At 35.4% G+C, this 16,189-nt stretch overlaps 2 protein-coding genes across 5 annotated transcripts; both read left to right on the top strand.

Annotated features, from left to right (window-relative positions):
• The first annotated feature begins 1,245 nt into the window (after positions 1 to 1,245).
• LOC110104192 (U-box domain-containing protein 2) lies at positions 1,246 to 5,233 on the top strand. 2 transcript variants are annotated; one of them, XM_028693109.1, is made up of 3 exons: positions 1,246 to 1,589; positions 4,289 to 5,088; positions 5,176 to 5,233. In XM_028693109.1, the coding sequence occupies exons 1-3, from the start codon at positions 1,318 to 1,320 to the stop codon at positions 5,190 to 5,192; spliced, it is 1,089 nt and encodes a 362-aa protein (XP_028548942.1). In that variant the 5' UTR covers positions 1,246 to 1,317; the 3' UTR covers positions 5,193 to 5,233. The 2 variants fall into 2 exon arrangements, with proteins under 2 accessions (XP_028548942.1, XP_020688843.1); XM_020833184.2 differs by lacking the exon at positions 5,176 to 5,233 and having other exon boundaries at positions 4,289 to 5,168.
• Positions 5,234 to 9,409: 4,176 nt separating this feature from the next.
• LOC110104209 (cytochrome c oxidase assembly protein COX19-like) lies at positions 9,410 to 15,738 on the top strand. 3 transcript variants are annotated; one of them, XM_020833209.2, is made up of 6 exons: positions 9,410 to 9,446; positions 10,258 to 10,362; positions 12,498 to 12,586; positions 12,722 to 12,819; positions 15,138 to 15,220; positions 15,308 to 15,738. In XM_020833209.2, the coding sequence occupies exons 2-5, from the start codon at positions 10,353 to 10,355 to the stop codon at positions 15,184 to 15,186; spliced, it is 246 nt and encodes an 81-aa protein (XP_020688868.1). In that variant the 5' UTR covers positions 9,410 to 9,446; positions 10,258 to 10,352; the 3' UTR covers positions 15,187 to 15,220; positions 15,308 to 15,738. The 3 variants fall into 3 exon arrangements, with proteins under 3 accessions (XP_020688868.1, XP_020688869.1, XP_020688870.1); XM_020833210.2 differs by having other exon boundaries at positions 15,375 to 15,738; XM_020833211.2 differs by having other exon boundaries at positions 15,380 to 15,738.
• Positions 15,739 to 16,189: the final 451 nt, after the last annotated feature.

The raw sequence follows: 16,189 nt of genomic DNA on the forward strand, positions 1-16,189 counted from the left end.
CTGGTAATGCGAGACAAGAGAGAAATTCTTCAACGATAGGGTTAATTAATTTAATTCAACTAGTTTAATTAAAATTAATAAAAAATATAATGCAATTAATACATAAATAGTAATTAAAATTAATATAATTATCTTTGTTAATATAATTTAAAATATAAATAATTAATTATTTAGTTAATAGTAAAGATAATAATTAAATAATTAACGAGTAGTAGAATACTTAAGTGATTAATGTGATAATTATAATATAATTAAAAATTGAATCAAATTTAATAAAACTTAAATAACAAAGTAAATTATTAATATGAGTATAAATTAAATAATTAATTATTTTCATGATTTGGACCCATTTGGGCTCGGATTGGGTTGATCTTGGTGTCGTTGGGTTCGTATTTCCGAGACGCTCAGTTTGACTGTAAGCTCGCTGAAAACGGAGTTCGGGTGCTCCCAGAATTAATTTTTGAAGTTTCCAACTAGCTTTTGCCTCGAGATTCGTGCCCGATCAAGCTAATTTTGCATGACGTATTAAGTAATACTATAATTAGTAATTAAATTATTAGTAAATTATTTGATCTACGCTATCTTTTAATAATATTATTTATCATCATAAATTATTGATGGTAATTAAAATTATAATTAATAAATAATTAATATTTAACACGTAAATTAAATTCAAAATACAATCAATTTAATTTTTAAATGAACTAACCGTCTTAAATCCTAGATTATTTTACAAAATAGTTTCGTGGGATTTAATAGGATTTAACTATCTTGCCATACAATTTTCAGTATTTAACAACTCCAAGATTTACTTAATTCGAATTTACATGATTTACTAAATCCCATAAAGTTAAACACTACGTGTTGCCAACCAGACCCTAAGTTTATGCTTAAACGGAATTGATTAGAACTTCGTTTGGGATAACTTTTTAATTGCTTTCTAAAAATTCTAATTCAAGACAATTTTTTATAAAAAAATGCTTAAAATTTTCTAGAAAAAACGGTCGTAATGCTTCATTTGGAATAACATTTTTATTGCTTTATGAAACATTTCTCTAATACAAAAATTTCAAATTCATAAAAATTTGATACTAAAAAATTGCTTTATAACAGAGTAAAAAGCTTTTCCAAACGGCGCCTACCACTCTGTTCCAGATATTTTTGGTTAAAGATAGAAGCACTATCATAAAAGCCCAGTCTTAGGTACTCCCTGTCCCCTTCCTCCTCACTGCCCAAGCGAATAGCTAATCCGTCCAAGGAACCATCTTAGATCTTTCTTCCCCCTTCTTCCCTTCGAATTCAGAGAAAAGTGAAGAGATGAAGAAGGCGGAAACGGCAGCAGAGGAGGAAGAATACATGGCTATTCGTAGAGCAGTGAAAGGGCTCCACTTTGGCCGGTGGGAGGAGAAGGAGGCTGCGGCGGCGACCATAAGGGATTTGGCGAAGAGAGATGCGAGCAAAAAGAGAGCTTTGGCGGAGCTCGGTGTCATTCCGTCGCTCGTCTCCATGCTTGTGGAGGCTAAGGACGGCGGCGCTTGCCGGAGTTTGGCTTCGGAGGCTCTGGTTGAGCTCGCCAATGGCTCCTTCACGTATGTGTGCGCTTTATTTTGCATAAATTAGAGTATCGATTCATGGAAAATATACATGCTTGATTTTCTTGGTCTATTTTGAGCATTTCATGGGCTTCATGGGCTATTTGATCTGAAATTAGTAGTTTTTGAGAAATTATTTTGTGCGGAGGCAGTACACAGCTCTATATCCAGGGGCAAATCAGGTGTAGCCACGTTAGTGGTATCGAGCCGTGATACCGAGCAGTACAAAATCGTGGTACAACAAGTGATAACATGACATATTCTGATTGAACTACGGACGTTCACACAGAATAATTAATTATAATTTTTTAGTGAAAAATTTTATGCTCAGATCAGTACACTATGACACCAAAGAATTACACTAATCTCAACACAAAATCAACGGATATAAAGCCAATTCTAATATAATTTATATCAAGACATTTTTTTTCATTGTTAATTTATATGGATGGAAGAGTAGTTAATTACTAATTAGGATGGTAATTATTTACTTAATTGCATAAGAAATGTAATTATTAGGAGATGGCCATTTTCCAAATTTAATTGCCAGTTAATCACTAGAAAAATAATTTTAAAAATGATTAAAGTTATATTTTCGATTAAAATATTCTGACATAATTATTCTTCATATAAATAAGATATATATTAAGAAAATGCTTTCTTAAAGTATTAAAATGTAGCTCATTATTGCAGTTTTTACTTTTTAGTGCAATAAAGTGTTTATAGGGAATAAAAATATTTTTCCTAAATTTAGAGGATATAATTTCAGCAACATTTATGATTAGAACTTAGAAGATAATTTATATGCAAATTTTTTTTTTTTAAATCTCATTATATCTTAATTCCTTAATTCAAAATAAATTTAATAATACTTTCAACTTTATCTTAAATTTTTTATAGGTTATTTTTATAATTTTAATGCAACTATGCCAAATCTTTTGAAGTGCTGAATGATTTAAAGGGTGAGCCTTCACAATCAAACAAAAGTCTTATAGGCCATAAAGTCTTCCTGCAAGTATTCAACTTTTGACTATTTTGCCTTCACTCTTCCTGCTCTTCTTGCTCTCATTTGACCATTAGATTCTTTTATGAAATAGTTATAATAGAAAGAAAACATAAGTCTTTCATTAAAAATATATACAGAATCTAATGATATCAATCAGCAGCTTATCCTCACATACAGATTTGCTTTAGATTTTGTGGTGTGAATTTAGGGGGTGTGAACATGGCTTAATGGGTCGAGTTTGGGTCTGAATCGAAATTGATCTGATTTAATTCTAGTCGGCGTGTTTAATAAATTGGTAAAAAATATGGATCTGAATCCAATCCGCTTCCAAAGCAGATGACCCAAACTCGGCCTGATTATTCATTTTGATTTATTTTTTTTATATATGGTTTAGGGTATAGATTTTAGGTTAATTAAAGGGAAAAAAAGAGTATACATAGAAACAAACACTTTAAGGAAAAAAAAATAAATGGCTTATTTTTTAGGTCAAAAGCGGGTTCACGGGTCTACACAACTCAGGTCAATTCGAACTTGAATTTTTCGGGTCATATGAACAAATTAGACCATTTATCGACACCCGTTATTATTTAATTCATGGCTTGAAAAATATAACTTATTGCACAACATAAACTCTCATGAAATAAATGAGATTGATTTGGCCATTTCTACTATGCAGTAGATTTATGAAGAACATGAACTGTAAATAGGATAAATTTATTTTACAACTTTAATAATATAAAAGGCTTTTTATCATATTAGATATTTATTAGAGTACCATATATAATTTTTTTAGAAAATTAGAAAACCTTTTGTTAGAGTTTGTGAACTGAATTATATTGGATTTAGGTCAAAATGTTTATTATGCGATATATGTGATGCAATTTAGGGTCTATTGCGTGCAGAGTCAGAACGCAACTTTTCGTCCGGACTCCGCACATAATATTTTTTTTTTCTATTTGAGGCAACTGTAGTGTTTATAAAGTTGGTAAGAAAGTTGCTATGAGAAAATTAACTTAGTTATTCTTGTTGCAAAAAAGAAAACTTTCAATCAAACAAATTTCTAAAATGTTGTGAGAATACACCAAGAAAATAATAGTCAAATGAAATTATGGTTTTGTCTGAAAAGTAATGTGACAAAAAATCTATCCCCAAATTGAGGAGTGATTATTACATGCGGAGTTCAAACTTAGAGAATCGTTCGGTTTTGTGAATGTAAACAGTAAAAGCACAATGGTGAACAATAACTGTGTTTTTACTATACACAGCCACAAAATCGAACGATTCTCTGCGTCCAAACTCCGCACGTAATAATCTCTCCAAATTGAGATATGTGGTGGTGAAGAGATTTGATGGAATCTCGGATTATTTTTACATATATTTATGTACATATAAATAGAAATTTGTGATTATGCTTTGCATGAATTATCACTATTTTTTGTACCAATTTTAGACATACTAAATTCTTCTCCTTTCTCATATTTTGTTAACCATTAGCATTTTACTATTTTGCTTGATTTTATATTTTTTGTTAAAATTAATCATTGATGATTATATATTTGAAAATAAATTTATATAATAGAGGGATTAAATTAGAAAAATATAATATTTTTCCCTCATGAGACTAATCGAAGAATTATTGTGATATTTTTCCCTTATGTTAAACAACATGGCTTCAATTCTCTTCTTATAGGAACAAAGTCCTAATGGTAGATTCCGGCCTCCTCACAAAACTTCCCCAACTCCATTCAAAAACAAACCTTTCAACCATACAGTCACTGACTCCTCTCCTCCACTCCATCTCCTCCCTCGCCAAAGCTCAATTTCCCATCAACTCCCTCCCCATCCTCTCCTTCCTCCTCCCCCTCCTCCGCTCTCCCTCGCCGCCCACCGACACCACAACCCTCACCTCCACCACCACCACTCTCTACAATCTCTCCACTCAACTCGACAACTCCAAATCCATCATCTCCGCCGGCGCAGTGCACCTCCTACTCAACCTCTGCTTCCTCCAAACCAAAGCGACAGAACCCGGCCTCGCAACTCTAGCAAACCTTGCACTCACCGAAGAAGGAAAGAGAGCCATTGAAGAAGACTCATTAGTCCCCGAAGTGTTGGTGGCTGTCATGGCAAGAGACGAGGAGCCAAAGTGTCAGGAGCTGGCGGCTTATCTATTGATGGTTGTTGCGAGAAGGAGTGTGGAGAAGAGGAGGAGAATGGTGGAGGTGGGGGTTGTTGAAATGTTAATGGAGGTTGGGCTGATAGGGAGAAGCAGGCTGGTGAGGGAAAGAGCGATTCGTATGCTTGGGTGGCTTAAGGATGGGAGGAATGGAGAGATGGAGGAGGAAGGATATGTGAAGAGTTGCAGAAGAGAGATTAGGTGTATGGTGAAGCAGAGCCTTGATAGGAATATGGAGAGTATATTGAGGAGAGGTGGGGGGAAGAAGAAGAAGAATACGAAGAATTGTTCTGATTTGAAGCTTTTTGTTGCTGACTAAGAATTCGTTTGGGACGGCTTTTTTATTGCTTTCTAAAACGGAGTTTTAGTACAAAAATAAAAAAATTTGTATAAAAAAGCTGTCCCAAACGAAGCCTAAGACTTTGTATGGACGGCTTTCTTACTGTTTCATAAAGCAGCTTTCTAGTAATAAAAAACTGCTTTAAAAAGCAATAAGAAAGTCATGTCAAACTAAGGCTTCGTTTGAGAAGGCTTTCTTACTGCTTCTTAAAGCGACTTTTTAGTACAAACATTTTAATTTTTGTACTAAAATGCCACTTTAAAAAGCAAGAAAAAAGACGTCCCAAATGAAGCCTAAGTCTTTGATTTCATTTGGGTCGGCTTTATTTCTGCTTCTTAAAGCAACTTCTTTAGAAAGTTGTTTTAAGAATCAATAAAAAAGTCGTCCCAAACATAGCCTAAGTTATCTTAGAGAGATGTATATTTACTTTTTCTCTTCATGTCTTTCACTGTCATGTATTAGAGCAGGTATTTATTAGTGTACATCAATGGTTTGTTGAGTTTTAACAGTCATGTTCAGTGAATAATACCTCAGTGCCATTAACTATTGACAAAAGAGTTGAGTCAAGAGCTTACTCAGCTTAGAAACAAGATGTGAAAAGGAAACAATCAAGATTCTCAGGCAAATAATTGCACCTACTTTGTGATAGATTATGAGTAAGAATTTTAAGCTTAAACAAATCCTTTTTCTGTCTGTTAAAGATTACAGATATCCGAGTTAAACCACTAGTTATTGTAGCCGGGCAGTTGTTGTAGTGCTCTCAATCTTTAAAAGATTTATTTCTTTCTTCTTCTATGCTAGACCATAAGTATTTTATTAACTTGATGATGATTTTCTGAATTGTTCACTTATTATTGACATTGTTGTTGTGCTAATTTTGAATCCAACATAATACATTGTTGCTTAACAATCCTATCGATATGAAAAATAGCCCTGTCCTCAAGGTTGAGAGATGGAAAAGAAGCAAAGAGAGCTTTCACACGTAACCATTGGTACCAAGTAGTCGTAGATCCTTCAAGATGAAAGGAAGCTATTCTGACACGATGATAATTGGGAGTGTTGTGCCTCTGCTTTAAAGGTCCATTTTTCGACCTTGGTTCCTTTAAAAAGAAGAAACTCAATTTTTATTTATTTAAGAAAAGAGAAATTTGTAAGAGAAGAAATCATAGATGTCAAAGAAAGAGGAAGGATCTTGATAGAGTGGAGGAGGTGGGCGGTTAATACACAAACTATCAAATTTCTTATCAATAGAATGCCTAAAAGAATGGGATTGTTGAAGTGATGAGCCAATGGAGGCAAATTGAACATTGGCTTGTCGTAGAGAATTTTTTTAATTTCAAAGAATTATAATTCTTAATTTGTTTTGCATTGTTCGGAGAGCTTCTGCCAAATCTGCATTTTTCATGTTGATATGTCTGAAAGGGAAGAAAAGATGTAATTCTTGATAACAAGAACCGTTGACCTGATAGAATCTTGAAAGAAGAAAGGGTAAATTGCGAGAATCGGTCTAATTTTGGAAGGAGAATCAAGATCTTGAAAGCTTTGGCGATGAGATTAGTGAAAGGTCTTCAATGGAGACCGATCATCACCTGCGACCTGCAAGAGAAGCAAGGAGAAGAGAATGTACTGGAGAAAGGTATACTTTGTATCTCGAAGGTAAAGTGTTACATAGCAGGTGTATATATTGTAAATATGTAATCAAGTATGTGTAAGGGTATCCGTTAGCCACAGGCGGCATAGCAGAGGAAGTGGGAAAGTGATGTGCTGAGCTAGTTGGTCTCATTTAGTTAGGTAATGCCTGCGGTATATATTATATGGTCTAACATCCCCCCTCAAATTAGGCATGGATTGATCGAAGGCCTAATTTGGAACGCAGCTCCTGAAATCGAGAGCCGGATAATGGTTTGGTCAGGAGATCGGCGGGTTGATCCTCAGAGTGAATGTGATGAAGAGAGATTTCTGCATTGTTGATATGCTGCCGGATGAATTGATAATCAATTTCAATATGTTTGGTCCGGGCATGAAAGACCGGATTGTGGGCAATGGCCATGGCTGATGTATTATCACAGTATAGAGGGGTTGGCATGGAGGGAGCTAGCTGAAAATCAGTGAGTAGTCGTCGTAACCAAATGATATCTGAGGTGGCCGAAGATAGTGATCTGTATTCAGCTTCGGTAGAAGACTTGGCAACGGTAATTTGTTTCTTAACAGACCAGGAAATTGGAGTCATGCCCAAAAAGGTGCAAAAGCCTGTAGTAGATTTTCGGTCGGAGGAGTCGCCAGCCCAGTCAGCGTCAGAGTAAGAGCGAAGTTGAAGATCAGCGCAGGAGAGTGGCAAACCGAACTGAAGCGTTCCATTAATGTAGCGTAAAAGACGCTTTAAGGCCAGATAGTCGGCTGTGGTAGGGCTGTGCATATGTTGACAGACTCTGTGGGCAGCATATGCAATATCGGGTCGTGTAATTGTCAGATAGTTGAGACTCCCAGCAAGTTGCCTATAGTGATGAGGGTCGGAAAATGGAAGACCAGAATCGGAGCTTGTAGGCTGCTTCAAGCTGATGGGGGTGTTAACAGGTTTGCTGTGGTGAAGGTTTGCCGCATGAACGAGTTCAGTGGCGTACTGGGTTTGATGCAGAAATGTGCCAGCAGCTGTGGTAGTAACTTGGATACCGAGAAAGTTGGAGACTAAGCCCAACTGTTTAAGAGGAAAATGTTGTTTGAGCAGTTGTAGAAGTTGTTGAATGGTGTCTGAGTGACTCCCGGTAATGAGTAGATCATCAACATAGATGAGAAGGTATATCTGAACTTGGCCTTTGCAATAGACGAGCAGAGACGGATCGGCCTTACTGAAGCCGAAACCAAAGGAGGAAAGAACCGCAGTGAATTTGTTGTACCATTCTCGAGGAGCTTGCTTGAGGCCATAGATGGCCTTGTGCAGTTTGCAAACCATTGAAGGATGCTCACGGTCCACAAAGCCAGGGGGTTGAAGCATGTAAACATCATCATGAAGATCTCCATGCAGGAAAGCATTGGAGATGTCGAATTGTAGAGTTTGCCAGCCGCGGTGATGAGCAAGAAGAAGCATGAGGCGTATAGTAGGCATTTTGGCAACGGGACTGAATGTCTCGTTGTAATTGATGCCAAGTTCTTGTTTGAAACCTTGAGCAACCAGTCGAGCTTTGTATCGCTCTACCTGACCGTGAGCATCGTATTTTGTTTTAAAAGTCCACCGACAGCCTAGTACCTTACCATGAGGAGGAGGTGGAGTCAGTGACCAGGTGCCCTTTGATTGAAGAGCCAGGAATTCTTCAGACATGGCAGCCCTCCAGTGAGGTATTTGAAGGGCCTGAGTGTAGGATGTAGGAGTGGAATCGGCCTTTAGGGAGGTTAAGAGGTTGAAGATTGGTTTGGGTCGATGAATGCCAGACTTGAGACGAGTCTGCATAGGATGAGTAGGAGGTGGAATAGCTTGCATTTGATTTATGTTAGGATCTAGATCAGTGGAAGAGTCCGAAATGGACTGTGACGGAGAGGTGTTCGAAGTAGAGAGAGGTGTCTTTGGGGATACAGAGGAGAGATTAGGTGAGGTAGTAGGAAGGTTGGATGAAGGTAAAATGGAGGTAGGAAGAAGGAGGTATGGAGTGCGTGAGGTGGTGTTTGATTGTGTTGGAGATGATGAAGAAGCATCGGTTTTGTGTGGAAAAACAGATTCATGAAAGATGACATGACGAGAGATATGGACTTGTTTGGTAATGGGATTGAAACATCGATATCCTTTGTGTATGGTAGAATAGCCAATGAATATACATTCGTTAGAACGTGGTTGGAGTTTGGAAGAGGTTCTTGGTTTGAGCCACGGGAAACAGAGACAGCCAAAAGTTTTCAAATAATTGTAGGTAGGCTGCCGATTGTGAAGAATATAGTAGGGAGAGTGATTGTCACACACTTTGGTAGGAAGCCGATTGATGAGGTAATTAGAAGTTAATAGAGCATCGGCCCAGAAATTGTGTGGGAGGTGAGCTTCATGAAGAAGCGCACGGGTGGTATCAAGAAGATGACGATGTTTCCGCTCGGCAACTCCATTTTGTTCAGGTGTATAGGGGCAGCTAAATTGATGCGTAATGCCGTGATTTGCGAGATAATTGTTGAAAAGTTGGCCGGTGTATTCACCACCACCATCCGAGCGTAGAGTAGTTATATTAGAATTGAAAGCATTTTGAATGAGTTTATGTAAGTGTTGGAATTTTGAGAGAGTTTCATCCTTAGTGGTCATTAAGTAGAGCCATGAAAAGCGAGCCGCTTTCGAGGTTGGATAAAGAGTTTCGGACAAAGGTGAGATTCTTGTTTTGAAAATATGTTCTTCACATTTCCATCTGTTATTGGCACCCTCTCTCTCTCTTGTGTTGCTCTCTTCCGGGCGTGGCTCTGTCTCGCAATATAAGCTCCTCGCATTCTTGCTTCTCATTTCTTATTTTTAATACTTACCTGCTCTTCCGTGGCCTTCCACCTCTGCTGGTGTTGTATTTGGTGGAAGTAAATAGGGAGAAGTGGAGTTTTCTTGCTAGCAATGTTATATTCATATAAAACTTAATACATTGATAATATATTCTATACGCACATCTTAAAAAAAAAAAAAAAACTCAAAAATGATTAAAAGAAAAGATTCAACAGCCCCTTTAGGTTTTTCAGGCAATTTTACATGTTAGATAATCGACCTAAGTTGTTCAATCCTATTGACCATTAGAAATCTCACGGGAACCCTAGTTCAAACTTACTAGAGTAGTGAAGCGACAATGATAATCTTGCAACTCTGTAGTTTTAGTGCCCGACCTTCGATCCTCATATTATAGGTCAGGATGGAGTTCAAACAACACCATTTTTGTAGCTCATTCTCTTTTGGTACCCAAAACGAATTGTCATCTTCATTAGCTTTAGTGATTAGTGGTGATTGCGCGCGTCCTTCCTCCCTCTGTAGGTTATCCTTACTGTATCTTAAATAAAGCCACTAAAAATTGTATATAAGAATCTACACTCTCCTTTTGTAACTTGATCTGCTCTCTCACCTTCTTTTGTTGACTGCATGACCAACACTCATCAGTCTAACATTTGCCTTCTCCCATGCTTACTCTTTTCTCTTCTGCAGGAGCCAACCATCTTTGCCATTAGAGTTTGTTCTGCTTCCTCTCACCTTCTTGGAATTGGATTCATTCATCAAAAGAGGCTCTTGTCATCCAAGAGATGAGTGCCGGTGCACTTCTAATTTATTACTGTTATTCAGTTTGTGTTCATTTTTCTGGTTACTTGAGGCCTTGCTTTAGATTTTGCACTGCAAGTTGAAATTTTGCAGGTGATGAACACTGGTAAAGTAAAAACTTGAGCAGCTTAAAAAAAAAAAAAACCTTAGCAGTTCTGAAAACAAAATTTTGATCAATGTTAGGACACTTGTATTTTCCCAATTGTGAATTTAGTTGAGAACTGGTGTGATGCAGCTAGAAGTCTTGTGTATTAATACACTGAGATCTTATACTTGGCCCATTATTTGTTTGAGCTCAGGAGAGAGATTTCCCCCCCCTGGATTTATTTTATTTTGCCAACGAAAAATGGCATCGGAAGCAGATGTCCATGTGCAAACTTCACATTTGCCTTATTTATGCAAACAAACAAAATCAAGTAGAACTCAACAGTCAAATCACACCTTAGTGAATCAATGAGGTGGAGCATCACTCTTTAGGGTACTGCACTCCTGGAACAGTGTACAATATTCTTGGATGGAAGGCTATCTTTTGGTTTGAGTAAGACTAGAGTGAAATAAAGCGGTTGTCCTTTTTTTTTTTCTCTTTAATTTTTTTGTTCTTTCTGAGAATAACAAGTAAAATAAAGAAAGAGAAAAATATGTTAAAAACAAGCTTATAAGACCTTCCCTATAGCACATATTGAGGACCTCTCATCCTTTGGTTGCCTTATGTCCAAAATTTCTTACTTTAAGTGCTTGGTTTCTGTATACGTCAATGTCTTGAAGTGTATTTGCAAAATATAGGAGGTTTTTTTTTTTGTGTTTAAGTGGTAACATCAGTAAATAGTAAGGATATTTTTTATGTAATTTGTACATGATCTAAATATATATGTTGAACTCACTTGTGCTTTCCCATGAAAAATATATTTGATCATATGGTCAACTAAGTTGAAATAAATCTAACTGTTCAAACCCTCATTTTTTTTCGAATTCTGTTTTCAAATACTTCTAACCCACATAGTGGGATAAAAGCTTAATGTTATTGTTATTATTGTTGTTGTTGTTGTTTTTCAAATATTGCATTTGAAACCCAACACCTAAGAAGGTTGAAAGATGTGATGTCACATAAATGCGGCATTTATTTATTTTCTTGATTTTCTTACTAAGTTCCACTATCAAGTATCAACAACAACATCAAGCCTTTATCCCACTACGCAAGATCAACTACATGAATCTTTTTTCTCCATTGTATCATGTTAAGAGTTAGATTTTCATTTACATATAATAATAAAGGTCATTTCTAATACTTTCTAACCAAGTCTTTTTAGGCCCACCCCTACTTTTATTAACATAGGTCAAATCTAATACATATACTCTTCTTACTGGGTCACGAAAGGTCGACGTTTTATATGATCAAACCATCTATGGTGACTATTTCTAATCTTATTTGCCACTGGATATATATATATATATATATGATTATTTTATTTTCATGTATATACTTGTTTATTATTCCGTCCCAAATAGTGAAGCCACTCATCGACTTGAGCATTCTCATCTCTGCAACACTTAACTTAATTTTATGCTTCTCTTTTAATGACTACTATTCTGTACGATAAAGCATTGTAGGTCTCACCACCATCATATACAAATTTTCCTTAAGTTTGAGGGGTACTTTTCTATCACATAACGGGCCCAATGCATTCCTCCACTTCAACCATCCAACTTGAATTCTACTAATAATATCCCCATATATTTCATTATCACTTCGAACAATATATATGAAATATCTAAAATATGTACTCTTTTTAATGCCTTGATCTTACCCAGTTCCACCAAATAACTAAAAGTAGGTTCATCTTGGATCTCCACTTAAATGTTAATTGAATTACTATATGATTGCTTATATTTTTAGCAAAGTTGTGAGTTCCTCTTTGTCATTCTAGTGCTTATGCAATCTATATCATTGAGAACGATGGTGCAGATTTCTGACTGACCATACTATTTGTTTAGATATGTTTTATTTGGATTGATGTTATGGCTAAGTTTCCCTAAAAATCTCGTGAATCCGCAAATTATTAATTCTAGACCACCACATACTAATAATGAATGCACCTATTTGGTTTCTAAAAGAATTCCTGTTTAAGCAGGTGGTGCTTTTGGTGGAAATAGAGGAGCACAACCTGTACCGCCCGAAAAAGGCATTTTTCCCTTGGATCATCTCCATGAGTGTGATGTGGTAGATTTTTTTTTTTAGTAATTTCCCCTTTTCTGATTTTGTATTACTATATTAATTATATCTCTTAGATCCATTTAGTTTATTAAAATAACATTTCAGAGCAAGTTTTTATTTCAGAATATTATGCTTGAGCAGGAGAAAAAGGATTATATTGCCTGCCTCAAGTCTTCTGTATACCAGTCAGAAAAATGCAGGCATTTGTCAAAGAAATACTTGCAGTGTCGAATGGAAAGGTTTGTTTACATCCTCTTCTTGCATCTGATTTCCAAATCAAGTTATATTGATATTGCAAGTATTCAACGAAAAGCACAGACTATAATATGCCTAGCCATTTACATACTTCCTGAACCTAGCATACAATGGCTAATTAGAATTTTGAGGCTTCGTTTGGGACGGCTTTCTTCCTGCTTTTTAAAACAACTTTTTATTATAAAAATTAAAAATTTTGTACTAGAAAACAATTTTAAGAAGCAGCAAGAAAGCCACCCCAAACGAAGCCCAAGTAAGCAGCAATGAACAAATTTTACCGTAAATCTCACTAAGTGTACCCCAATTGAATCGAGTAAAATGCCCATCAATGCTAGTCTACATTGTGAAGTAGTGCTCAACCCCAGTTAATAAGGTTTTTCTTATATAGTGATGGACTAAGTTTGGATCACATATAGGGTCTGAGGGTTTAGGGTAGTGATTTGGGGGGTGGGGCACTTTGCTGATATAGTAATTGTAGGAGAATTTGAAGGTTAAACTGTAATGTTGTTCATAGCTAAATAAGGGTTTTTTTAGAACTGTTCCAACACTGCTAGCTAACAATCTCTCCCCATTCTCTCCCTATTTCCATCACTGTTATGAAACCAAATGTTTATAGCTTTGGGATTAGAGGTCACTGCTGGGCGCCTTGCATGTTCTATGCTATTTCAATTAGGATATAATTTACTACTAAGTTATTCTAAATGTAGAGTGAAATATTTAGAGTTTAGCTGGTATTAAAATAAATTCAAAGTATTTATTTGATGGATTTTAAATACCTCCAAAGATACAATTTTTTGTTGAATTTAGAATTCGCCCAAATAGGGTAAATTTTAGATTCGTTAACTCGTGATCTCGCATCCTCGCAACATTGTTCGTGCTCGCACTTTCGAACTTGACAGTGTCCCCATACTTATGAACTCATGTCCTGCCACCCCATACTTGTAGCCTTCACTCGCTCCTTTTGGCTCTCTTCGTTCCCACATTGTTGCCGAGCCCTCTGACATCATTGATGGTGTCAACACCATGCTTGCGTCTCATGCGCTAAATTTGTTATTTCTTTAAAGAATATATTAATACAAAAGTTTAAAACCAGTTTACTTAAAAAAAAAAAAAGATTTCTTAAATTTATTTTATAACCATTCAAACAATTTTGAGCATTCTAATAGCATTCTAATAACATAATATTAATTTAGTGAGCATTTAGAATGCTCAAATATTCTAATTAACCCTAAGAAAAATCTAGAATTTACCTTCTAGCTTTTTAAAGATGAAATAGACTATGAACATATGAAAGTGTTCTATATAACTATTTGTGAAGATGTATATGCTGCTTCTAAATAGTTTAGGTGAAGAAAACGCCACATATAGTAAGTCTGTTTGTGCTTGCTTGCTTGCTTTTGAAAAAGGCTCCAATATGAGCTCTGGCCTTATGATAGAGCGCTGGTATCCTGTAACTGGTTATGTGGAGAGAGTTGGGAGTGTGTGAGGATCAATTTGTTGCTGCGAATTGTTTGTTTTTCTTTCTTAGCCTTAGCCTGATTGTTTGATACTTCTGAACTTATCTGTTTTTTATGCTTCTATATCTCCCTTATACAAGTATTTCATATGTTCAGTTGATGCAGCTTTTAGGTTTCGTTTGGGAAGGGTTTCTTATTGTTTCTTAAAACAGATTTTTGATACAGAAAGCTGTTTAAAAAGCTGTAAAAAAGCTGTCCTTAAAGAAACCTTAATGATCAAAATGGTTATTAGATATTTTTAGCTCCATCTGTTTGATACTTCTGAACTTTATCTCAGATTTTCTGTAGTTGTTCAATTTAGTTGCTTAACTCACTAAATCTATTTCAGTTTATTCCTATCATTAATTTTGTTATTTCTTTTAAATGAAAATTGGTGGAAGGAAGCTTTTTAGAGAGAGTATTTTGAATTTCTTAGGATAGATCTCACTAAGGTTTCGTTTGGAACGGCTTTCTTGCTGCTTCTTAAAGCACCTCTTTAGTACAAAAATTAAAATATTATCACAAAAATTTTAATTTTTTACTAAAAAGTTGCTAAAAGCCGTCCAAAACGAAGCTTGAATATCGACTCAAATTAATGAGTTTGACCTTTAGAAGTCTGAAATATCATTATGAAAGTTCCCTTCCATCATTTTTCATTAAAAATTAGATAAAATTGACTATTTGTTCAAATTAATTCAGATTTAGTGAATTGGTCGATTAAATTGAGATTAAAAGGACCAGTTATAAATCTGTAAATTATTTTGCTTATTTATTTAATGATGTCTGAAATCTCTTATTTCCTCCAGAAACCTGATGGCCAAACAAGATCTGTCTGAGCTTGGGTTTGACGAATAAAAAGAAAGTTACAATGGACAAATTGATGATAAAGGTATCGTTTGGGACAGCTTTTTTATTGCTTTTAAAAACAAATTTTTAATTAAAAATTTTGTTGAATTAAAGTTTTTTATAATTTTAGAAGCAGTAAGAAAGTTGTTCCTAATGATACTTCTAAGAGGAATTCTGTACTTGTGGATTGCCTGTAGATCAGTTTCTACTGCATTTCCTGGAGCTGCAGTGGAGGTGAATGCACAAGGAATTGAAACATTTTCATTTTTTTTGCTGATAATAATACATCATGAGCCCGGAATGTAACGATGGAGAAATTATTAGATGCGAATACTCTATGCGCTGGCAACGAGTCAAGTGGAATACACAATTGTGTACTCCACATGATTTGTTGTCAGCACGAAAGTATTTGTATCTAATAATTCGCCATCAACCATAAGTGTTTGTACTTAATAATTTCTTCTAAGGATATAGATTTTGTTGTAAATTTCAATTGAAATTCTTGTATAAGGTCACTAACCTTGTTGTTTGAGTTGGTAGAAGAGCACAATATTGTATTAACTATTGTTTTGGAAGTAATTATCATACAAAAATTTAAATTTTTAATAAAAATTGATTTAAAAATAAAAAAGAAAGTCGCCCCAAACAAATCTTTAGTGGGACCAGCATGACAACTAGCACTAGTAATGTTGGCCCCACATTGGATTTGCTCATATTTATTGTTTGAGTTGATAGAAGAGCACAATATTGTATTAACTATTGTTTTGGAAGTAATTATCATACAAAAATTTAAATTTTTAATAAAAATTGATTTAAAAATAAAAAAGAAAGTCGCCCCAAACAAATCTTTAGTGGGACCAGCATGACAACTAGCTCTAGTAATGTTGGCCCCACGTTGGATTTGCTCATATTTATTATATTTAAATTTATTTTAGAGCACTTTTTTTTTTGGTGGGAACATGGGTATTTACCTGCTTCCATTCCAACAGAGCGTTTAGCAGTGTAACTAATT

Source organism: Dendrobium catenatum, unplaced genomic scaffold (assembly GCF_001605985.2).
Source record: "Dendrobium catenatum unplaced genomic scaffold, ASM160598v2 fragScaff_scaffold_231, whole genome shotgun sequence".
In the NCBI taxonomy this organism is placed as follows: domain Eukaryota; kingdom Viridiplantae; phylum Streptophyta; class Magnoliopsida; order Asparagales; family Orchidaceae; genus Dendrobium; species Dendrobium catenatum.